A 27,180-nucleotide genomic window follows, 5' to 3' on the forward strand; every position below is an offset into this window, starting at 1 on the left:
GAAAGTGACAGTGCCATCGTCTGAGGTGGTCCAGCTCTTTTCAGGCACACCCCCAATAGAGGTCAGTTGCATGTACCATTTAATCCACATTTCAGCCCTCGAGCCATTCTTAAATCTTTGGCAGTACTGGGAATCGAAAGCAGACCTCCTAGGATAGCAGCTAATAGTGCTAACCATTATGCTATGAAGGTGGACAAAGTGACAGTGAGGAATTATGCACCAGTGTCTCCCCTGTGAACCACGTGACCTTGCCATGGTGGAGAGGACTGCACAAGAAGGGGCAATCATCAAGAAGATGAATACTGACCCGGAGATCCGAATGGGGGACTATTTTACCTCCGGAATATTTTACCCAGGAGTAAGTCAACATCATTAATTCACACAGAGAGAGCTGCATGTCCTCGGGAGTTAGTTACAGCTGTTGTTTCCCATTGCATTCAGCCATGTAGCAGTATCAATACACCTAAGCCATTGCAAGTATTATTACAAGGCCATATCAGTCAAGCATCTACACCGCCACCCTTACAACTTCCGAAATGCTGCTACCTCCTTCATTGTCTGTGAAGTGCCAGAAATGAAGCATATCAACTGCTGTGGAATGACATTCTACTAATGACATTGATGATAAAGTTGACAGACTGAACTCTGTATGATAAATCTGCTCCAAAGAAGGAAATTCGAGTTTCTCACCCTCCGTCTCCATGGCAAACAAATCAAATTAAGTCGGTCATGGCAAATTGTGATGCATGGTAGAGGCAATTTAGGTGAACTAGGGTCTCTAGTGATCTTGAAAATTACCGTATTACCGTATTCTTCTAAATAAATTTAAGCAATTAATTCATAACAGCAAGTATAAATATATTCAAGTGGTAACAAACAGGGGAAGTTCAGCACTAATATGGAAACATGTGCATTAGATGGGCACAGGTCACAGCCTGACCACGCAGGTACCCAGTATACCACTTGATGATCTAAATTCTCATGTTATGAAAGCAGTATACGCTAATAATAATATTCCTAAAAATAATGACTATGAAAATAATAGCTATACTAATAATGATGATAATAATAATAATCATCCAGATGATGACCTAACTGCTTCTGATGATATTAACACCATAAATACTCATTCCCGAGTAAATGAAGTAAAATTTACATTCAAAAATGTTAGTGCAAAGGATGTGAAGCATGTAATTTACTCCCTCAAGTCAGATGCTCCAGGTAATGATGACATACCTTTATCTTTCATAAAAAATATTATTGGTACAATATTACCTATTCTGATGCATATATTTAATCATTGCCTCATACAGGAAGTATTCCCGACTGTGTGGAGGTATGTTATCTTCATTCTTATTTCCTAAGAAGAATTCTCCTAGTTTACCATCTGATTATCACCCTATATTCATTCTCTCACCCCTTTCCAAAGTACTAGAACGCTTGGTACACGAACAAGTCCTTGTGAACTTGACTAACTACTCACTGCTTGACCCTTACCAATCTCGTTTCAAGGAAGGACACAGCACAAGGACTGCCTTAACGAAAGTATAGTAACTGATGATATCCGAAGCACAATGGATACTCGACCAGTGACTGCACTGATTCTAGTCGATTCTTCTAGTGCTTTTGATACCATTGTTCCTCAACTGCTACTTTCAAAATTGGATTCATTAAATTTCAGCAAGACTGCAATAAACTTTTAGTTCATACCTCAAAAATCGCCGTCAGTGTGTCACAGTAAATAATAACAGATCTGAGTGGCTTAACAAACCTCTGTGTCCTTAAAGGGTCTGTACTTCTTGCACCACTGCTATTTGCAATTTACATACAGTACACGATATTGCCAAATGGATGATACACTGCAAGTATCATCTTTATGCTGATGATCTGCAGATCTACTACCACTTAAGAACTGATAAAATTCAGAGTGTTGTATGTCAAGTTAACACAGATTTAAGTTTTATAAGTAATTTTGCATTGCGTAACAATCTCAAAATTAATCCTCTCAAAACGCAACCAATAATCATCGGCACTTCAAAAACCGTACACCTCTTAAAACAATATGACATTCCTCTTTTAGAACTAAACAATACTATTATTCCATACTGTGAAACAGTTATGAATCGCTATAAGCGAAACATTAAACTGATCGCAACATGTGAGGAATGTGTCCAAAAGATATCAAAGCCTGCATCCCCTGAAGTGGTTTAAAAATATGTTTCCTTGGTCCCAAGCTCATTCAGTCCCTTTTGTTTCCAATTCTCGAATAATGTGATGCAGTTTTTATTGATATCAATAATGAACAAGGCATAAGACTGCAACGTGCCCAAAATGCGTACATCAGGTATGCATTCGACATACGTCCATATGTCAAAAACATAAAGGCTTTTCAGGCGTTTGCTCTATTAACCAGCGTTTCGTCTTAGGTCTGACACTAGACTCATCAGAGTGGGATGTGTCAGACCCTACCCACTGACGCTGGGGTGTATGCAGGTGAACTTATCAGAAGCCCTTACAAGAGGCACAGTCTGATAACTGCGTACAGGAGATAAATCTCCACAATGGAATTATTGCCCGCCTAGTGATTCCAAATGGAAAATTCTGAATTCCCATGGAGAAAATTAGATATTTTTCATCAATAGAGCATGTCAAAAATGTCAAAAACATATCAGATGTAAGGCTTTTCAGGCGTTTGCTCTATTAACCCCATACTATAGATAGTTATCTTGGTTATGACTGAATGACTGATGTAGACTCCATGCAACTACTTTGATGTATCAAGTACTTTCTGAAAACACTCCTCCTTACTTATCCACCAAATTTTTGCTACCTTAGTTCACTACACCTGTTCAATACCCGGTCAGGCTGTACCTTAGAAATTCATGTACATCAAACCGCAACCTACAACAGATCATTCACGATCACCGCCATGAGCTGGTGAAATGAACTTCCCAATGACATCAGGGAAGCTAAATCTAAGACAAGGTTTAAAATCCTCTGCCAGCATCATCTCATAAGCACTTCCAGTCTTTCTTGAGCGTGAATGGGATGCATGAATGAGAGTGAATATGGTTGTTTATTGTAATATGTTCTAGTTTATACTTTATTTATACTTTACTTACTTTAGTTAGTTTAGTTGGTGATGCTTTGGATAGTTTAGTTTATACTTTAGGTTGTAAAGATTTAATATGTTTAAATTAGGCCATTTCAGTTTTATACTGTTACTATATATTAAAATGTAAATTGTTGAAATTCTTAATTTGTAAAATTGTATTGTTAATTCATCATCATCATCATTAATGTCCCAATCCAGTTGCCCAGGTATGGTTATAATGTTAATTAGTACTCGTTTATATACATGAAGTGTTTAAGTGTAAGAAAGGGCCAGGAGCCCTAACTTTGCCACAATAAAGTTGCTTTAATAATAATAATAATAATAATAATAATAATAATAATAATAATAATAATAATAATAATAATAATAATAATAATAATAAAGAACATGAATACCCACAGCTTTTGCTGAACTCCGAAAATTTTCACAGGGTGTACTTTAAGTGGGAGCATGACAAATCCCAGATACCATACCACTCTGACGTCTAAAATTAGTGGGTTACTGCTAGAAAGATCTTAAGATGAAAAGAAGAAATCCATATTTAATTGCATTCGTTTGAGAACCTTATTTTGCTTATTCAGTAATTTTCCACTGGACCTTCTTCCAGCTAATTACTGTAAAAACTCCAAACTGCCTTTTTTGATTTGTGATCACACTTCCCACTGGAACACACTCTTGAATTGGTATGTGTTGCAGTACTATGGTTTGGCAACCACGCCTTCAATTCTTCCTCAAGCTTAAATCGGTCAACAAGTAGGGCATTTGAATGAATGAATGAATGAATGATTGAATGAATGAATGAATGAATGAATGAACAGAAGGATGGTAACATGAGCAAAGATAAATGTTCAATTTTCGCAATTATAAGCATAGTAGAAGATGTAACTTGAAAGCTTTTCAGTATGTTGAAAACACTAATTATAATACATATAACATTATATCATACTTGTAAAATCCTAGTGTGTGTGTGTGTGTGTGTGTGTGTGTTGTTTTACATATTCGTACAATCCAGTCTGTGTTATTTTACAGGTATATTATAGTAGTTTTATAATTAGTGTTTCCGACTGCCTAAAAAACTCGAAATGAACTAAATCGACACTGAAAAATAGTATGGCTTCCCTCTTAAAAAACAAACAAACCATGGTTGGAGAGTTAAACTCGCTGATGGAATCGCAAAACAAAAGAAACCAAAGCAGAAGGTAAGTGCATGAAATCAAAAGGCATACTCTAATGAGTAGAGTTAAGCAGAGGGTATACCCTCGACTACAGCCCTGGCCACAGCTGCATGTACATTAGCCAGTGAGTGTAAGAATTCTGTAAAGGATGTATGCCTATGATTGGAGATCGTGATGATGGAATCAGGTGGAGTTGAAGAGAATCAACTGGCCCCTTGGTGTGACTCCGGAAACATACCCTAGATTTGATGGCAATCCAAGTGTGACAAGAATGAAGACAGCACACGGCATGGCTTATGGAAACAAATTCAAGCAGCCTTCATGGGCATCCAGGCAGAGTACTCTAAAATGCTTAAGGCAGAAGGGAAGAGACTTACAAGATACAGATGTTGCGTGAAAATGCCTAACAGACTCGACTTGTGATAACTGAGAAATGTTGCAATTTTCTTACTTTAAAAGAAAAAATTGCATGGTGGGAGGCGATGTGCAGGTTTTACTCTTAGGAAGCAGTGACTGCAAAGTACCTACTGTTTGGGGACTCATAGTACTCTCTGTATAACAAGCAAGCATTTGTGACTTTCTAAGCTGTATTTAGTAGTGAACATGTAATTTTATTTTTAAATTGTTTGAGTTCTTACAGCATTCATTAACCTTCTTTCTCCCTAGTGTAATATCAAAGGATATTACCAGTCATTCAGTCTAAATATTTAGACATATTTAAACTGGTAACCGCTGTCAGTATAGCATCTGTGGAAGTGAACAATACACAGCTACATGTTATAGGCCTAAATAGAAAAGAGGTCAGTTTGTTTTTCCTCTGCATCTGGCATAACATTCAAACAGTTCTGCGACAAATTTATAAGGCTGAGCAGCCCTGCACTTCAGTTAACACTGTTACTGCTGTGGTTTGGGTATCACTTAAAGAAACCATGACTAGGTCACATACAACTAACCTCTCCTATTTATGTGATTGTTAATGGACAGATGAAGATTGTGGTATCTAGCGAATAGACTCTTACATATGCTACATGTTTTATTTAAAATTTATCACACACACACACAGTTTATTTTGATAGGAAGCATTAACCCTCAACTGGTATCATACGTCTGTGAGACGGCTGAAAAATTTTCCAAGGCCATCCCCTCTCCTTTTCTCAGCCTACTCCTTTCTTCCCTTGTGTACCTCTCAGTTGGAGTGTTGTTTCCCTGCAGGGAAGGTGATGTACTGCTTGCTTTGTTTGACCTCGAATAAGTGCGTAGTAAACTTATCGCCCCGTCTGACAGACGTATGATACCAGTTCCCTGACTATTGTTCGCGAATGACGTTATTCAGTATTGAGTGTTTATTGTGATTATTGTGAGTTAGTATAACACTGTTGTTACTTACAGTGCATTTAATTCCTATAAATAATAATGGAGCCACAATCAGGACCATCTCGATGAGTTTTACGACCTAATGAACAAAACTTTGAACTGACATTCTGCATGAACTGCCTGAATTCTTCGAGGTTCGTAAAACGTGCTACTGTTGCGATCCTAAACTGAAAAGGAGAACGAAGTACCCGTGTCAGAAGTGTGGAAAACCGATGTGTTTGGAGTGCGCCAAAAAAATTTGCTAAGAGTGCTTTGCGGATAAGTGAATGAACGTATGTGGGTGTGTGAAACATTTTTGAAGTCTAAGGTGTTTTTCTTTATATTTTGAAAATCATAGCTATATCTGGACACAAAATGTTTTGAGTTGTAGGTATATACATGTAAAAATAAGGTAACATATCCTGTGATAAGGAAAACTGTGCTTTCTAACAAACAGCGAATTTGAACCTTAAAATTGAAATTTGTGTTTTGAGTTTTCCAGTAATTTTATGTTTTAATTGTTTGTATGGTCTTTGTATAATATTAACATATCAGCGAAATGATCATAATAATCATATTGTCTAGGTTTTTAAGAAAAACAGAGGCGTCTACATTTTTGGAGCATCATTCTAATATTTTATTATTTTTTTCTGGATTTGTAATTTTTTTCTACCTTTTGCATTGACATGTTTGAAAACATATATTTAAAGGAATTCTGTTTAATAAATAACAAAAAATTAAGAACACATTGTTTAATTTGAAAGTAAATATCTGGAGTCTGACAGACGTATGATACCAGTTACGTTACAAACATAGATGATACCAGTTGAGGGTTAATATAAAATAATGATTAGTAAGAATGTAATATACCTTTACTGGTTAATGTGACATGATGTGTAGGTATGTATAATAGTCCTTAGCTATACATTCGCTGCAAATAATTTTCTAACAGACATGGCACAAGCAATTGGCTTCCTGTGCAGTCAGATTTCACTTGACAATGTCTGAAGGTACAAATTTTTGTGATTCTTCATCGCATGAAACTCCCATGGGCAACACCGCTGATTACATTTTCGATATGTTGTTTAGAATGTCAGTATTTCCCTTTTAAGTGATTATTGACAATGCATGACCATTGTCAACTGTTCACATGTGTTTAGCACAACAATATCGCAAGACTGAAACCGTAATTCATCTAACAATTTGCAAACAGGATCCAACTAGCTTGCTTATTCAGACACAACTAAGACCTGTTGTACCTTTCCCCACCATTTCAACCAAAACACTGTTAGATTGGGTATAGCACATGAGGCTCGAGTATTACTTGTGATTATTAATGACCCCATTTAAGAAAGGTCATGCTAATCTTGCATTCTGGGAGTATATACAATGACATGGGGGAAGAGTAAAGTAAGACTTGGGTTAATAATGACCCAATGGCTGTTCTAGTCTTAAATTCTCAACAGGGTATTGAATCAAACCTGGAGCATCTCAGTCAGTGATCTATGACTACACTAGGGTGATGGTAAGGTCATTCTGCTTTACAGCATAATATGGTAATGAAATTAAAATCTATATCTATGCAAATACTCACCTCATATGCAGCCATTGCGAGATTCCTTGTGTTCTGAAACAACAGAACGAAGAACATTCACCAGTTATCTATGCAGTATCTTTTTACAAATAAGGACTTAACTAGTCCTTTAAACAAAAAACATTAAACAATAACGCATCTCTCAATAATTAAAATAGTGTTTGAAATTACATTCAGAAGGAACTGATTAACTTTAAAAGTTTCAGAAATAAAATGACATGAAATGCAATGAAATTTAAATAAAGTGGTAATGTGTATGTATATAAATAATTAAAATTCTGCTGCCAAGAGGTCATGGATGTAGGATTTGTAGCATCCTTTCCCGATGGCCATAATTACAGCAGAATACTGTATCCCCTTTGGCTCAGATACATGCAGTGATCCAGTCTGAGAGAGAATCAGAAATTGTATGTACTTTTGTAGTAAATCTCCCCACAGCTGTTATGAATTGTACACTAATTCTTGAAGATCTGCTGGAATGAATGCTCTTTTTTTTTTTTTTTTTTTTTTTTTGGTTCAGCTGGTTATATAAATATATAAATATATAAATAGTTCAAACTCTGTGGAGGAGACTATCTATCTCAAGCATGGGCATTTAGTGGTTCACAAACCACAAAGGGTTTATGACTTTCACACAGTCTAAAAGAGACGACACTGTGGGAGGTCACTTAAAATTTATTCGCCACACCTTTGTACTGTGCAGATGGAAAGAAAATTTAATTAAAATTAAAATCATGAAATTTATTATTTGTTTACTGTGGTCTTAAGTACATTTAAACCATAATTCGTTCTTATATAGGAAACAGCAACTGCCAGTGCACTCATTTTCTATTTGCACCTCCATCTACAGTTCATTCTGAACTATGTTGTGTTTCCTACCTTTGCAGGTGTTTTATCATGTGGTTCAGTGTTTGCTCATACATGATCTACCAGAAGTCAGAATATCTCAGCTGGAATGGTAGACCATTCATCTTGCAGCAATGTCGCAAGTATAGTTAGTGATGTGGGTTTTTGGATTCTGGAACAAAGTTGCTGTTCTTATTCAACCCAATGATGTTTGATATGATTGAGGACAGAGTTCTGGCTTTGCCAGTCCATTTCTACAATCTTACTGACCACAAAACACACATGATTAGACCCAGTCTTACTGTAGGAAGCATTATGATGGTGAAACACCCAGTGATCATCTTTTGAACTGATCTTCTATCACAGACAACATGCAACTGATCATAATGTCTTTATACCAGGTGGTCCACCAGCCCCCTGCAATCCAGTTTTATGCATCCGTTCCCATTTACTACAATTCTGAAAGACATCGGTCCCTCTCCCTAACTTTTTATATAGCAACAATAAGTTATTTTATTATTTTATCCACCTAATCAATACATTAGGCACAAACAATTAGGATTTTGTCCTTGTTAAAATATTCTTTGACATGTTCTTTAAAATTATGGAACTGTTTCGCCTTAAATTTTGCAGACGTCACCAGCCATGATTTGACCATAAAATAAAATCAGGCACCTGATTGACTTATGAACTAATGTTAAAAGAAGACTATACTAAAAAGAATCTTAAAAAGTTATGAACAAAAATTAACATGTGTTAAAACTATTGAATTGAGAGTTTTACAAGGCTTGTAACTATGAGTCAAGAAAATAATACAACAGTTAAATATAAACTTGTGATTTAAAGAAATTGATACATGATAATATTTGACTAGCAAGTGGTTGATAACAGAAAAACCAGGGTAATATAACAAGATGTGTGTTTACAAGCCAGAAGACGATAGGAATCGTGAGCGCCACTATTAATTCACTATGGGTAAAAAGACAAAGTCACCTCCGTACAGGCCATGAAGGCCTTTGGAGGAGTGGAAGATAAAGGCTTCCACCATTGTTAACCGCGACACGTGATGGGTAGAGTGGTTAGCTCTATGCCCAGCTGCCTTCGTCCCCAGGAATTAACCTGGTACTAATTTTTGGTGTAGGCTGAGTGAACCTCAGGGCCATATGCACCGCCGGAAGTGGAAATCTAGTTTCTTAAATTTTACGACTTCCTGACGGGGATTCGAACCCACATCCTTCCGGGCGAACCGAGCACGCCTTTACCACCTCGGCCAGGCAGCCCCAATTCACTATGGGTACCTCGAATAAATCCGTAAAATGAGTACAGATACACAGAACACATACTTTAAAACAGGAGGTGGATGCACAGATTGGAGGACAATACTGTATAGGCTGGGAAGTGGGCGCCGTAGGTCAAGTGTCGCATTAGCTCACATGGCAAGCGGGCGCGGAGATATGTGATAGTGGACATTGCTCAACGTAGGAGGTTCGAATTCCACATAAGAATTATTTTTAACAGCCAGTTGCCTGAGATGTGGTAAGGTTGCATACTTGATAGCTTCCAAGGACTGATTTGTTTATTTGAACCTGTAAAAGACCGTATGTATCGTTGCATTGGGTATGGTGCTGGGTTGGACGAGAATGAGGAGATGATGGCCTGTGGCCAGTTAGCTATGTTGTACATGTTCCAAGCTTGGTAGACCACAGGTAGGGCAAAGTGTATAACCCATTGGAACGATAACAACATGCGATGGCAGGTAAGTATGTAGCTGCACAAACTCCCCTCCTTCAAAGCAATTCACAACACAAAGTTTATTCACTGCCTCAGGATGTATTCCAGCAATGAGTATGTGGGTATGTTACTTATCTATAGAGAAGCTAGAAACAATGCATACCAGGCACAATGCCTGTACAAGAACGCTATACGGATAGACAACAATTGACGGGCATGACATTTCGGAATGTGGAAAGACGTCTGCGGGATACTGCATCGCTGCAAAGGACATGGCCTGTTAGAGATCATCCCGTGACATCTGCTGACAATGAAGAGGTCATGTTTGATGCTATCCAGCGTAACCCTCATACTAGCACACGAGCCATTGCACAGGAGACGAACATCAGCCTAGCGTCTGTTATGCAGATATTGCATACCCACCAGTTTCACCCATACCATCTGCACTTACACCTGAAGCTCCATGGTCATAATTTTGTTGCCCAGGTGGCATTCTGTCAATGAATCCTATAGCATGTGGACACTGATCCTGCTTTTCTAGTGACTCTCTCATTTACGGATGAAGCACGATTCCACAACAATGGAACCGCTGATCGCCATAATATACATTACTGGAGTGTGGATAATCCCCATTGGGTGTGACAGACAGCTTTCACGGTACAGTGGGGCATGAATGTATGGTATGGAATCATGGGTGATCACCTCATCGGTCCCCATTTCTCTGAGGGCCATCGCTATATCTGTGGTTTCTCCAAGATTAACTACCACTGGCATGGGCGCCCGTATGACACTTTGTAGGTGGAGGGGGGCCTAGACTTGTGGGTATGTAGTATTTTTTAAATTTTGGAAGATGAATGGCGGTAGAATAACTCCCACGGTAACCCCTGCTTGTTGGTGGGGGCGGTACCACCACTTCTACGTAATACTGACTTTTAAATCATTTTCTTGAAAAAAAAAAACAACAACACCTGACTACATTAGATTTTTTCCTTTCCCTGAGAGCTAGGTGGGGGTTCCCCCACCTCCCACCTTGCCCCTGGGCATGGGCGTCCTTGACCACTGGTTTTGGTACAAGTGCCTCTTCTTGACCGCTGCAGGATGTGGTTTCAACATGACGGAGCTCCACCGCTTGTGGCGGTGGTAGGCCGGAACCATCTCCTGATAAATGGATAGGAAGGGGAGGACCAGTCCCCTGAACCGCCAGATCACCCGATCTTAGGCCCCTGCATTTTGTTCTGTGGGGCCATGTAAAGCAGCTAGTGTATGCACAGGAGCCAGCCAGTCCTTGTCACCTTAGACAGCTCATCACAGAGGCATGCCGATCTGTTTCGCCAGAGATGTTGTAGCGGGCCATACGGTCCTTACAACATTGCATGCAGCTCTGTATCGATCATGGAGGATGTCAGTTCGAGCAGGTGCTGCGTTAAACGACGTGGATAACTGAAATCCTGTTGCATGTTTCCTAGCCTCTATCAACCCAGCTCCATAACAACGGCCCGTTTCAGGGCCAAATAAACAAATCAGTCTGTTAAAAATACCGGTATTAAGTATACAACCTTGCTACATCCCAGGCAACTGTTTTAAAAAATTACTTACATGGGACTTGAACCTTCTAACCCTCGAGCACTGTCAACTATCACACATCCTACCGCGTGCTAACCATGTGAGCTACTGCGACACTTGACCTACGGCGCCCACTTCCGAACCTATACAGTACCGTATTCCTGGTCTGTGCGTCCACCTCTTGTTTTAAAGTACGTGTTCTGCGTATCTGTACTCGTTTTATGGGTTCGTTCAAGGTACCTATAATGAATTAATAGTGGCCCTCACGATTTCTGCAGTTTTCTAGCCCGTAAACAACCATCTCCTTATATTACCCCAGTTTAAGGAGAGGGACCGATGTCTTTCAGAATTGTAATTAATGTGAAGGGATGCATAAAACTGGATCGCAAGGAGCTGGCGAACCACCCGGTATACTTCTGTTTTTAAATGTGGTCTGTAATATTACGAGAGGACCAAGTCCCTTCCATGAAAAACACCCTCACACCATCATCTCACCCTTGCCAAATTTCATTGTGAGCACAGTACAGTCTGGCAGTATAGTTTGCCTGGCATTTGTCAGACCCTTACCCTACCATCTGATTGCAAAGGAGTAAAATTACCGAAAATATACATTTCAGTAGGGTGTCCCCATAATGGATACTAACATGCAGGTCGTCCACCTGCTTCATGACGAGGGAGTGTGGAGTTCCGACTCCTGAAAATATAAGGGTCCCGGGCACGGAAACAGAAGATAATAAGAGGCGTCTGCCACAAGAAGTGGAAACAACACACAATATATCTGGAGTCTTTGGTTGACTAATAATGTGTTTCACACACTAAGGGCTTCAAATATGGTCCTCATTTTTAAGAAAGGTGAAAGGTCCTCTCACCTCAAGCAACAACAACCTGTGTGTGTTTGCAGAGTTCTTCTTATGATGATGTATTATTGGAGACTATAAATGAGAGAGATGCTGCAAAACTTACAATGAGACATTATTATTTATAGTGAACATGGAAAAAAATCAGGAGAATCTAAGCTGTAACCGGTCAAATTCAGGATTTCGACTTCAGATCACTATGCGGTACAGCTTCTTATTCTTATATGGGAGCACAATCTACTGGAAGTTTAGGCTCCAAGTTAAATCTTACATCTTGCTGTCTCTTCTCAAATTCACTAGATAAAAACCTGATATCGATGATGCATGATTTAATGGATGCTTCCATTGTGCACAGATAGGTGGTGGTTGGCATAACAATAATGTAACGAATGAATGATGTTTCTACAAAAAAATGAAAAGTCAGTGGACAAGCTGAAATGGAACTAAAGAGGGGTGTCAACTGTGCTCCTTCTGTAATGTAATACAGTACATCAAAATCTTGACTAGGCGATTGGAGTATAATGCCAAATTTTTAAAGGTAAAGCCCTCCACAGAAGGTGAGCATCCATCAGTAATCAGAACTAAGTTAATATCTGTGGGATTTAAAAAAGTGGGAATCTAATATGGCTTTAATAGTCTATGCCCTTACGAAGGAGCTATCAATATGGCCATGTTGAAACTGACAATGTAATTTCACTGAGAGGATGAGGGGACCATAAAAAAGCAATGTACAAGAAATTAGCTGCCATTTCGAGCTGTAAGATCCTGAAATTGACACAGATATATCTAACAAGATTGCACACGTTAGCGTATACTGTAGCTGGATGAGGACAACCCTGGTGACCAGCTGAAGCGAGCACGTTACCTTGAGCTTTCTGTGCCAGGCAGTTAACACATGTTCCTTTGAGAGAGCATTCATGAATCCAGCTAATTTTCTAGAGTATGCATTCCGTTACTTGCGTGAAAAAGGTTTCTCTTCTTCCCATGAAATAACTTCGAGAGAAAGTGAGACAAGTTGACATGTAATCGAACCAATTGAAAATCATCCCGAGGGTTCCAGCATTGTCTCAGGAGTGTCTGGGCAGAAATGGTGATATTAAAAGTGACAGTTTAAACAGCAATACTTCATCTGCGTAATCTGAAAGAGAAGACAACACACCATTGCCAGGTACAATAGGCGTTACGGATCCGAGTTTGAGCCCAGAGTCTGATTCCCATCAATCCAGTGACACGACACCGCAGTCACCTGATAAATTCACCAGTTCAATCTGTGCTTCCAGTCTATGGAAGAAAATGAAACACACCATCGATTTTGTGTACAAGAGGAAAGCTATACATTTATGGTTAATTTGGGGGGTAAGAAGCAGCTTGCATTAACCACTGTTCAGAAAAATTGTATGCTGATGTCTATATGGCAACTGTACATGTGGAAGAACCAATTAGAATCTATGTCAGTAAGTCCTGTTGAACACAAGAAAATGATGAATACAAAATTATTTTCTTGGTTTGTGGAAGTAAGAAGGTTGAAGTGGTTCAAGAGAGATTTCAATGGGACAAAGTAATTTCAGCATACCTACTGCTTTGGTTGAGTTGCTTCAAGAAAAAGTACTGAAAAACCACAAAATTTGTATCCTGTGCGTATTTGAAAGAAGTGGAAATAAGATAAAGTTGCAAAGAAATTTCTTGCAAGCAGCTACAGAGTGACTTTTGGATTACATCCCTTCTTGAGTATAGAATACAGATCAGTGGTTTTGTGCATGAACTGAAAGTGAAAAGGACTTTATTGTTTGTTGGTGAAAACATCCAGAAGCATTTTTCAATCAGTTAATGCAATTCACCCATTCTTACACAATTATGCCTACTGTTCATATAGCCAGCACTCTTTTCCCAAAATTATTTATTGTACCACAGGAAGCAACTGGAACTTTCAGTCCAAGAGTTTTCAAAGAAATGTTTCATGACGCAAATGTAACACCCACAAAATCAGGAAAAATGAAAAAGGAAAAAAAAAAGGAATTAAAGTATTCATTTAAAGAAGCCTTCTTCCTATTCGCAGAAGACTAGTGTTTGTTACTGTCAGATTCCTGGACTACATATAGTGATATATATGCTGCTTTGAAGACATTCCTCCTGGCAAAAGTATAGAAATTCTCCAGATTCCTCCTGGCACTACAGGGAAAATACAGACCTTTGATAAGTTTTTTGCCATTTAACAGATATTGTGCCAGCTTGTGAAGGCATCCGGTTTGGCGTTTATCAGAGAAACAGCATATTGAAAATGCAATTCTTCGTTCATTTTCAGTTTTCCTCCCCACAGCACAAGGACATTAATAGTTTGCAACCAATTACACAATAGAGAAACTTTCAGAGATCAAAGTGCCTGCAAACTATTGCCTTCAAAAAGTAAGGAAAACTGTGGAGAACCATGTGGCCTTAAAGTGCATATTCACTGCGCATGGTGCCAAAAAATATTTGTGTTTTTATCATGCGATTAACACACCTCATTTTTATGTTACACATTCATCCCCTAACATTAAAGTGACCTTGGCGCTTGTAACCTGCCAGTTTGTTCTATCTCTCTCCAGTACAACTGCAACTCCACTCCGCTGTGCGCCGCACAGCCAGCAAGATGCAAGGGTTGTCCCGTAGCTGTGATGTCACATGGTTTTTGAATCAAGATTTTGACATCTTCCAGTTCGAAATGGCAGCTAATTTTTTGTACATAGCTATTTTATGGTTTCCTCCGTGAAATATCATTGTCTGTTTTGATATGACCACACTGATAGTTCCCTTCTTAATACTGTACCTTGTAGATGGATCCTTAACGCTATTCAGAGCAGTTTTTTAATTACACAAGCATATTTCAAGCCCAATTCTTGTCGCCTTAAATAATAATAATAGTAGTAATAATAATAATAATAATAATAATAATAATAATAATAATAATAATAATAATAACCTCAGCTGTTTTTGCTATCTCATCATGGCGTTAATGGCAGAATGTGCTTGAAAGTCTGTCATTTAATTTCTTAGAGCTTCAAAAGAGATGTAGTATGTGTGCTATGAAAATTAGCATTTCCAAGGCAAAGGTGTGGTCAGTAGGGAAGAACCTACGAGAAATACAGTACTGGAGTAAGTGGATCATTTCAAGTATAATTTACAATGTGTATTCTCCCAGGGTGGTTATATATTATATAAATGAGATTGAATTAAGGTGAAGTGAGTTACAATAGCTATTGTGATTGACCGGGAGAGTTGGCCATACGGTAAGCAGCACACAGCTGTGAGCTTTCATTGGGTTCAAATCGCACTGTCTGCAGCCCTGAAGATGGTTGTCCATGTTTCCCATTTTCACACCAGGCGTGCTGGAGTTGTACCTTAATTAAGGCCATAACTGCTTCCTTCCCATCGACGCCATAAGACCTGTGTTGGATCGGTATGATGTAAAAGAAACTATCCTTATATCGATCTGTTTGCAGACCGACTGTGATGTACAGGGGAGGGAAAGCTGGGTGCATCTGGGATATGTTATTCATTGGTTGGTTGTAACCTACATGAAAGTAGTAAGAGTGATTGTGGTTGCTGGTACAAACAGGTGAGAACAATGGCAGGAGGGTATTTGGAATGAGCAGCTGAAGACTGATATAGGAATGAAATCTATCTGCATGCATAAACCAGCTCTGGTGGTGGGGTTATCTTTGAAAGGAGGAGGATAGTTTACTTCGGAGAAACCTAGGAGAATAACGAACTTGGCCGTGGATGGTAAGGGAAGGAGAGGGAGCACCTAGGAAATGATTGTTACGACTCAGTTTTAATGATTTAATGATCAGAGGTCTGGAACTAACAGAGCTAGGTGCAAATGGAGGATTGTGAAGGCACTTAGCTAATGGACAGAGGCTTTCAGAATGAACACTGAAAAGCTATAGTGAAGATGTAAATAATAATAATAATAATAATAATAATAATAATAATAATAATAATAATAATAATAATAATAATAATATTAAAATCGTATGGCCTTATCTGCCTTAAAAGGCAGGCTGTAACTCAGGCTGCCTACTTGTGCTGAGATAACGGTGCCATTCATTTTGTCAGATTAACACGGAACGTGTCACCAGATACTTTTACGTGCCATCACCGAACAACATGGAGAGACGAATTAATTTTTCCGCTGTTAGAAAATTCGGATATCTCTGCCGAGTTCAATCCGCCTATGATCTACGCTGATCAGCAGGGGACGCAAGACATCGTCATTAAATTACCCGCTCTCATGGGGGCTTTCAACTTGGGAGCGTAGTTTGGTGGCCACGGGATTCCCAGCTGAGTCTGTTATTGCTTCCAAGTACATGACCTACCTCGATCAAATGTTGTCCTGTTTCGACCCCGACGGCATTAGGTTTGCGAGGCTCTTTGCTTCCTTTTACCGACACCTTCATTCTTCGAAGGAATCGACCTTTTCCTATTTATTTCGTGTGGCTATTTCTAGCCAGGTGCAGCCCTCATAAGGCAAACCCTCCGATGAGGGTGGGCGGCATCTGCCATGTGTAGGTAACTGAGTGTTATTGTGGTAGAGGATAGTGTTGTGTGGTGTGTGAGCTGCAGGCATGTTGGGGACAGCACAAACACCCAGTCTCCAAGCCAGGGGATCTCTGACCCGGCCGGGAATCGAACCTGGGACCTCTGGGACCAAAGGGCAGCACACTAACCATTTAGCCATGGAGCCAGACCATTCTCTACTGATCAATGCAGAGAAGGGACGGTTGCCTTGTTGTGCTTTCCCTTATAACAAATACCACCCTCACTGTTGCGCAACTAGGGCTAGATCGAGTGATTGTGTGTACTACCGGTATGTACTTACACGTCTCAGAATAGTATCCCAGTTTCGTAGCTGAGTAGGTAGAATGTCACTTCATGATAGGACTAAGAATCTGCTTTGTTAAGAGATCTTCCTTCTGTATGTGTTCCTAAGTGTTACTTTCTCCGGGATTCTCATCACTCACCCCAGAGTTCACTACCTTTGTAATTTAACTTCTGCAGTACCGATACCTACACCAGTGCTATGCCTAAAGTAAACTCTACCATTTTGCCTGCCATTGTAGCCTAGGCTTAAGGGTTGGTTTATTAACTTCCCAACCTGCTAACTAGAATTAAGCAGAAACTGCCTCCGATTTAAGAAATCTCTCATCTTAGAAGTGGCTTTCTGTGGTGTTGTACTTCAGCCCCAGACGAATGTGTGTGGACATTACCTTTGTACTCCTAGCCTCAGTTAATTACAATGACCCTATCGACCCAGATAAAACTCCACACATAATTTCTATATCCTAATGGGTGGGTAGGAGAAAGGGATCTGCGCTCTGATGGCCTTCACTTAAACCGCAGTGGTACGTATACGTTAGGAAATTTGTTTGGAAGGGTAATAGGGAGGTACATTCAGGGAAACGGAGTGGCCTAGGGAGCGGCGATAAGGGAACAGGGAAATGGAAATCAAGTGGGGATGACATAAAATTGTTAGTGTTGAACTGTAGAAGTATTGTAAAGAAAGGAATAGAATTAACTAATTTAATAGATATATATTTACCAGATATTGTAATAGGAGTTGAATCATGACTGAGAAATGATATAATGGATGCAGAAGTTTTCTCATGGCACTGGAGTGTGTATCGTAGAGATAGGATAGGAATGGCGGGAGGGGGAGTATTCATTTTGGTGAAAGAAGAATTTGTAAGCTACGAAAATGTTAAAGATGAGACACATGAAATTCTAGGTATAAGGCTCATTTCTAAAGATAATAGGCAACTTGATATATTTGGAGTGCACAGACTGGGAAAGGGTAGCACTGACGCGGATTCGGAATTATTTGATAGGATAGTCGGCTATGTGGGAAACGACATGGAAAGAAATGGGATTGTAGCGGGAGATCTGAATTTTCCAGATGTCAACTGGGAAGGAAATGTGAACGACAGGAAGCACGACCAACAAATGGCACATAAGTGATGGAACCAACCAGAGGGAAAAATATCCTGGATGTGGTGCTGATAAAACCAGATGAGCTCTATAGGGAAACTGAAGTAATAGATGGTATTAGTGATCATTAAGCTGTTTTTGTCGTAGTTAAAAATAAATGTGATAGAAAGGAAGGTCTTAAAAGTAGGACTATTAGGCAGTACCATATGGCTGATAAAGCAGGCATGAGGCAGTTTCTAAAAAGTAACTATGATCAGTGGAAAACGGTAAATAAAATTGTAAACAGACTCTGGGATGGGTTTAAAGAAATTGTTGAGGAATGCGAAAACAGGTTTGTACCTTTAAGGGTGGTAAGGAATGGTAAAGACCCACCTTATTATAATAGAGAAATAAAGAGACTAAGGAGGTGCAGACTGGAAAGATATAGAGTTAGAATGGCTGTGGAAGTAAGGAGAAATTGATGGAACTTACTAGAAAATTGAATCTAGCAAAGAAGGCAGCTAAAGATAACGTGATGGCAAGCATAATTGGCAGTCATACAAATTTTAGTGAAAAATGGAAGGGTATGTACAGGTATTTTAAGGCAGAAACAGATTCCAAGAAGGACATTCCAGGAATAATTAATGAACAAGGGGAGTGTGTATGTGAGGATCTTCAAAAGGCAGAAGTATTCAGTCAGCAGTATGTAAAGATTGTTGGTTACAAGGATAATGTCGAGATAGAGGAGAAGACTAAGGCCAAAGAAGTATTAAAATTTACATACGATAACAATGACATTTACAAAAAATTACAAAAGTTGAAAACTAGAAAAGCGGCTGGAATTGATCAGATTTCTGGGGATATACTAAAGACAATGGGTTGGGATATAGTACCATATCTGAAGTACTTATTTGATTATTGTTTGGTCGGAGGAGCTATACCAGATGAACGGAGAGTTGCTATAGTAAGCCCTGTATATAAAGGAAAGGGTGATAGTCATAAAGCTGAAAATTACAGCCTAGTAAGTTTGACGTGCATTGTATGTAAGCTTTGGGAGGGCATTCTTTCTGACTATATTAGACACGTTTGTGAAATTAATAACTGGCTCGACAGAAGGCAATTCGGTTTTAGGGAGGGTTATTCCACTGTAGCTCAACTTGTAGGATTCCAGCAAGATATAGCAGATATCTTGATTCTGGAGGTCAAATGGACTGTATCGCGATTGACCTGTCTAAAGCATTTGATAGGGTGGATCACGGGAGACTACTGGCAAAAATGAGTGCAATTGGACCAGACAAAAAGTGACTGAATGGGTTGCTATATTTCTAGAAAATAGATCTCAGATAATTAGAGTAGGTGAAGCTTTATCTGACCCTGTAATAATTAAGAGGGGAATTTTTCAAGGCAGTATTTTCGGGCCTTTATGTTTTCTTTATATAAATGATATAAGTAAAGGAGTGGAATCGGAGGCAAGGCTTTTTGCGGATGATGTTATTCTCTATAGAGTAATAAATAAGTTACAAGATTATGAGCAACTGCAGCGTGACCTCGAAAATGTTGTGAGATGGACAGCAGGGAATGGTATGTTGATGAACGGGGTTAAAAGTCAGGTTGTGAGTTTCACAAATAGGAAAAGCCCTCTCAGTTTTAATTACTGTGTTGATGGGGTGAAAGTTCCATTTGGGGATCATTGTAAGTATCTAGGTGTTAATATAAGGAAAGATCTTCATTGGGGTAATCACATAAAATGGGACTGTAAATAAAGGGTACAGATCTCTGCACATGGTTATGAGGGAGTTTAGGGGTTGTAGTAAGGATGTAAAGGAGAGGGCATATAAGTCTCTGGTAAGACCCCTCCTAGAGTATGGTTCCAGTGTATGGGATCCTCACCAGGATTACCTGATTCAAGAACTGGAAAAAATCCAAAGAAAAGCAGCTCGATTTGTTCTGGGTGATTTCCGACAAAAGAGTAGCGTTACAAAAATGTTGCAAAGTTTGGGTTGGGAAGAATTGAGAGAAAGAAGAAGAGCTGCTCGACTAAGTGGTATGTTCCGAGCTGTCAGCGGAGAGATGGAGTGAAATGACATTAGTAGACGAATAAGTTTGACTGACGCTTATAAAAGTAATAAAGATCACAATATGAAGATAAAATTGGAATTCAAGAGGACAAACTGGGGAAAATATTCATTTATAGGAAGGGGAATTAGGGATTGAAATAACTTACCAAGGGAGACGTTCAATAAATTTCCAATTTCTTTGAAATCATTTAGGAAAAGGCTAGGAAAACAACAGATAGGGTATCTGCCACCTGTGCGACTGCCCTAAATGCAGATCAGTATTGATTGATTGATTGATTGATTGATTGATTGATTGATTGATTGATTGATTGATTGATTGATTGATTGATTGATTGATTGATTGATTGATTGATAAATACTCTACACGTTGATATGATCGAGAAGATTGAAACAGCAGCAGCAAAAGCAAAAAAAGAAAACAATAACGGTAATTGCTCCATTTTCCAGACTAGGACTAGGAGTGCTAAATCACAGTTTAGCATTTCAAATACACTCATCGACACAGGCACTTACTCAGATATTACACGTAATTCACCACTTCTTAAGTAGCCTATTTGGAGATCTAGACCGTAATAATGTGAAACACTACCACTGCCACTGTATCTAATTATGCTCAAGTATTTATAATGAATTAATTTACCGTGATTTTTTTTTTTACTGAACAGCATCGACAATAGTCAACTAAGAAAGAATAATTGGGAACGCAACGAACAAATCAAAATACAACATCCATAAAAGGAAAGAAGAATAGGCAACACAATAAATAATCGAAAACACAATGTCCAAATGATGTTCATAAAGATCCTTGATACCGGTACTATAAAATAAGGCAATTCCTTAAGATAAATTCGAATTTATTTAAGCTCGTGTAATGGGCATCTCTCGGAGTCCGGTAAGCTAACACTAGATATAACTAAACGACGGGAGATTAAATTAGCTAGTGAATAATTTAAAATTCTCTAACACTTAAGTAAAGGGTGACAATGTGACCACTTATATCGGACCAATGCATTACATTGTTATAGAATATAGTAAATATGTTTATGAAACCCACTTTAATTCACACTAATCATCTCCGATAAAGACACAGGCTGTTTTCAAGCGGTATAATTACTGAAATTTATTTTCATATATCTACTATTGATGATAATGAAGCAGAACAAATTTCAATCCTGAAAATACATTCAGAGATGCATTGTATTTTAGAGCTATTCACTTTCAGTACCCTTTCAATTAATGCACAAATTAACATGAAAACCCCACTCACATTTCATCTGCCTAAAGATAAACCTAATGTTCAAGAATATGATTATCCTTTTTTGTAGAAACTCACCGTAGATAACGATGACACGTGCTCACTACTTCGGTGATGCAGTAAGAATGAGCTGCTAATAATGAGTAACAAAGAGCATTGGCAAAGTCTCGGAAGGCGACAATCGGCGCTGACTGAACGCGATCTCACGGTATCAGCTAACCAACAAATAACTATTCCGTGAATTCATGTCTGCCAAGAAGCCGAACACTCGTAACAAACATCGCCGCCTTTGGCTACCTTAGGACATCTTTTAACTGATTACCTCCCCATTTTTCGGCCTATTTCAAATTAAAACATTAGATCACTAAATATATAGAACCTTTTCCCCCTCCCCAAATTATTTTTGTCTTCTTCTCCGATCTAAAAAATTAGATTTCTTAACATTTTAGAGAAGAGGACGTTTCATCCCTGAAATGGGGGAAATTTTTTTCCTTCCATGACAGATCGTCTTTCCCCCACCAGTGTACGTAATATAGCTTTTCCGACTCATCGGCATTTCGCGGAAACAGTTGAGTAGATGGGTATAGTTATCGCCCTGGGACTCCCATGTACTCGCTCTCAACAACAACAAAAATGTATAAATCTGTCTCGCCTACAGGTCACATACAGGTACCGTATTCAAGTCGTAACTACATAAAAATATCAAGGGGTACATCCAGATTTATATGTGATTGATTTCGGGAGGGCAGGGGTTAAAAAATGCCAACTTAAAATTTATTTTTTGTTTACCTATAGAAATCAAATTACGACTTTGTAGACGTCAAATTTTTGCCCCATAACTTACTTCGTATGTATCTTGCATTAGGTACACAAAAGTCGAAAATAGGTTCAGCTCAATGTTTGCTAAGATGTGGCAAAACGGCAGAACAGAATTTCTCGAAACTTCGTATTTAAGTTAAGAGAATAGCTGTTTTGTATATTAGGTTGTATAATCTGATTAGTAGCCTATACAGCGGCATAACAATATTCATATTTCTCCATTAATTTTAGTAGTAACGATAAACTGAATCTGTACATAGTAGAAATTGTGTAAAATATACTTTTTGAAATTTATGTCTCATGCGTTTTTCCCTACGAGGATTAACGGAGATATTCGCAATTACATTTCACAAACTTCAAAATGCCTCCGAAAATGTTTTCTCCATTTAAACAGCGCACGTGCGTTGTGTGTTTTAGTCATCAGTTCACAGACTGATTTGATGCAACTCTCCATGCCAGCGTAGCCTGGGCTAACCTTTTCATTTCTACGTAACTACTGCATCCTACATCTGCTCTAATCTGCTCGGCATATTCATACCTTGGTCTACCCCTACCGTTCTCGCCGTCTACACTTCCCTGAAGAATCAGATGAACAAGTCCCGGGTGTCTCAAGATGTGTCCTGTCATTCTATCCCTTCTTCTGGTAAAATTTAGCCAAATCGATTTCCTCTCACCAATTCGATTCAGAATATCTTTATTCGTGATTCGATCTATCCATCTCACCTTCAGCATTCTTCTGTAACACCGCATTTCAAAAGATTCTATTCTTTCTTTCTGAGCTAGTTATCGACCATGTTTCACTTCCATACAATGCCACGGTCCATAAGAAAGTTTTTAAAAACATCTTTCTAATTCCTATATCAATGTTCTGAAGTCAACGAATTTCTTAAGAATGGCCTTCGTTGCTTGTGCTAGTCTGCATTTTATGTCCTTCTGCCATCGTTAGTTATTTTACTATCCAAGTAACAATATCCATCTACTTCCTTTACGACTTAATTTACTAATCTAATATTACCTGCATCACCAGACTTCGTTCGACTGCACTCCATTACTTTTTGAATCAATATTTTAATTTAAACTGATCATGAAATAGTGTGTGATCCCAGATTTGAGATTAATAGAGATGAATAGAATATTACGGATCGGATCCACTGATTGTATAAAATTCATATCCATCGATTCATTCTTAGTCATCATGTTCTGAATTCTGGTCAATGGATAATTTTGGACTTCTAAATTGTCATTACATTTCGCCTCATTTTGTACCATTAGGGGACCATGACCTACATGTTAGGCCACTTTAAACAACAAGCATCATCATCGTCATCACGATTAACAAAATGCCATCAGCTTCCCAAGAAAGGACAACTTCAGTTTGTCGGTATGTTTTTTTTTTTTTTTTTTTGCTAGCTGCTTTACGTCGCACCGACACAGATATGTCTTATGGCGACGATGGGAGAGGAAAGTCCTAGGAATGGGAAGGAAGCGGCCGTGGCCTTAATTAAGGTATAGCCCCAGCATTTGCCTGGTGTGAAAATGGGAAACCACGGAAAACCATCTTCAAGCCTGCCGACAGTGGGGTTCGAACCCATTATCTCCCGGATGCGAGCTCCCAGCTGCGCGCTCTAACCGCACGGCCAACTCGCCCGATGTCGGTTGGTATGTTATAAGTATTTTGAAAGTTACTATTATCGTATGTATGCATATATACCCTAAGTCCCCTTTTTTGATACGGGGTTGGGGGTGAGGTAAGCTGAAATTAAATGGCGTATTTTTACGGCAAGATACCTTTCTTGGCGCCAACCTCAGTTGAGAAGTTAATAAAAATGAAATCAAAAATGGCGAATGGAATTGGGTATGAAGGTGGAAGTACCTGGCTGTGGCATGCACGGGCGCCAGCGTTTGAAAATTAGCGGGGGTGCTCCAACTCACGGTCCAAAAGAGGGGGTGGGAGTGGAAAACTTTGAAATTAAACCCTCATGAAAATGCAGATTTGGGTGTTTTTGAATGAGCAATACGTTAAATGTAACAAAGGCTTTTCAGTCTGTCAAACACACAGCAAATACAATGTAAATTAAAACACTATAAACATACCTGTAAAATACATCCTAACATACAAAGAATGACATGTTTCGTTCTACAAGAACATCCTCCGATTTTATCAAATCATTTAAAAACAAGCTTATATATGTACAGTATTGTTTACGTAGCGTAAACTTGTCAATGATAGAGAGATTAGTGATAACATGAAAACAATAATGACAAAAATAAAATATATACAATTATTAATAAAATGAAAAACTTACGTACTTATCTAGACTGACGGAGTCCTGAAATAGTGTTTGGTGACAACGGACTTAACATCGTCAGTCTAGATAAGTACGTAAGTTTTTCATTTTATTAATAATTGTATATATTTTATTTTTGTCATTATTGTTTTCATGTTATCACTAATCTCTCTATCATTGACAAGTTTACGCTACGTAAACAATACTGTACATATATAAGCTTGTTTTTAAATGATTTGATAAAATCTGAGGATGTTCTTGTAGAACGAAACATGTCATTCTTTGTATGTTAGGATATATTTTACAGGTATGTTTATAGTGTTTTAATTTACATTGTATTTGCTGTGTGTTTGACAGACTGAAAAGCCTTTGTTACATTTAACTAAGTCAACACTGGAAAACATGGCTTCATTTTTAACAAATGAGCAATACTTTGATGTAAGAAAACTACTGTTCCTCTTCTTCTACAATTCTTCCCACATGTGCGGGGTCGCGGATGCGAACTGTGACGCACGTGTGGACTTGGTCATGTTTTAAGGCTGGATGCCCTTCCCGACGCCAACTTTATATCGAGGGATGTAATCACTATTGCGTGTTTATACGGTGGTTAGTAGTGTAGTGCGTTGTGTGAATATGAAAAGGAAAGTGTTGGGACAAATACAAATACCCAGTCCCTGAGCCAGAAGAATTAATCAAACGCTGTTAAAACCCCCGACCCGGTCGGCAATCAACTCGGCTCCCCTGAACCGAAGGCCTCATCGCTGACCATTCAGACAATGAGTCGGACTGATGGAAAAAGGAAACTACTTTATTATAGCGAGTAAAAACAATTTAATCTTGAAAAAGTAAGATATTTTGCATATATTTGAATTAAAGTCCGCCTCTGTGGTGTAGTGGTTAGTGTGATTAGCTGCTACCCCCGGAGGCCCGGGTTCGATTTCCAGCTCTGCCATGAAATTTGAAAAGAGGTACGAGGACTGGAACGGGGTCCATTCAGCCTCGAGAGGTCAACTTAGTAGAGGGGGGCTCGATTCGCACCTCGGCATCCTCGAATGATTTTCCGTGGTTTCCCACTCCTTCCCCAGTCAAATGCCAGGATGATACCTAACTTACGGTCACGACCGTTTCTTTCCCTTTTCCTTGCCTATCCCTTCCAATCTTCCCATCCCCCACAAAGCCCCTGTTCAGCATAGCAGGAGGTGATTAGAAGAATACAATCTTACTTCACATTTATTCGCAAAAGTAATCTTTAACGGCCGAAATCATCCTTATAAAATGCATTTAATTTTGGAACGTATGTTGCAATTTCTTTGCAGTGAGTCATGGCACCTATAGAAAATCGATTATGGAAACAGTTGATCACAATATCTAAAACTTCGAGATACGTCTTCCTGTAAAAATCACGGGCTGACAAAAGCAGAGGTTTCAGCGCCAACATCAAGTCTTCAAGGATACTCTCTAACTTTTGGAAGAATAGTTTCTTCGACATTAAATTTTGTTTTTCTCAAATTCAAGCAAGAGCTCGAAACCGCATCGACATGTTCATCATTTCTAGATAACTTTATAAAACCTTACAGACGCTATGGATATTGTCCATTGCGTTTCGGAGGTGTACGGAGGAATTTTACAGAAAGGCATTCAAAAATTCAACTAGCTCAAAAATTTGCTTAAAAAGTGTAGTGAGAAATCGCTGACCCCGTTGAATAAGCTGGTAAGTCACGTTAGAGAAAATGAGATATCTACACTAATTCATTCTCCTATACATCCTCCACATTCGTGCTTAAACAGGTAAGCACTGACCCTTCACCTTGTCGCATACAGAGAATACGTATAAGCACATATCTACATTTTGAGATATCTGATTACGTGTTTTCCCAGATAAGTTCACTTTTAAGACTTACCAGCTTATTCACCGGGGGGCAGAGAAATATGGTTAAAGGAGCACAGCAATTTTAAGAAATATTTAGCCTTAGCACCGCCATTAGGTTTTCCGAGCTCGGTTTCCTCAAAGAACGACATTCACTCTTTGTAATTCTGCAAAATCATGTTCAACGAACTTGTTCTGCAACACCACCTCGTAGGGCAAGAAGGCCGAAGAACTACCATGTTGGGCACCTTCTATAGAATAAAACAGTCGTAGACACTTGGGGCACCCGCGCCGAAAATTGATCATCTCTCACTACGGTCTCAACTTGCATTTCCCCTTGGGTCACAAGCTATAAAGAACGTGCCGAGCAGTGAACATTCATAACTCGGCTTAGATTCTAACAGTTTTCCTGAACCTTGAAAAGGTCCCTGCCATAGAGTCAGTTTTATAGAAAGAAGAAACAAAATCATTAATTTGAAAATCCTCTCCTTTGACAAATCGAAAACAAGTTGAAAATAGCTCGTATTGACATGCGTCGCTAGATTCATTTATAAGTATCGAAAAGTACTGGAAGTCTCTAAACTTTATCAAATTCTGTGAGACTGCGTTAGCCATAACAGAATCTAGTTCAATTGTTACGTCGTGCGATTAGCAGCTCTTTAACAATCGACAATCGCGGATTGCTAACCATGAAAA

The 27,180-nt window shown here is 38.8% G+C and overlaps 1 protein-coding gene across 1 annotated transcript in view; it reads right to left on the reverse strand.

The window, feature by feature from the left end:
• Positions 1-27,180, reverse strand: part of LOC136863714 (uncharacterized) — a 252,551-nt gene that overhangs the window by 175,971 nt on the left and 49,400 nt on the right. Inside the window, exon 3 of the mRNA XM_068226054.1 lies at positions 7,238-7,270. Coding sequence (XP_068082155.1) covers positions 7,238-7,252 — 15 coding nt within the window. The 5' untranslated portion in view covers positions 7,253-7,270. The remainder of the gene's footprint in view (positions 1-7,237; positions 7,271-27,180) is intronic.

This window comes from Anabrus simplex, chromosome 2 (genome assembly GCF_040414725.1).
Source record: "Anabrus simplex isolate iqAnaSimp1 chromosome 2, ASM4041472v1, whole genome shotgun sequence".
Classification (NCBI taxonomy): domain Eukaryota; kingdom Metazoa; phylum Arthropoda; class Insecta; order Orthoptera; family Tettigoniidae; genus Anabrus; species Anabrus simplex.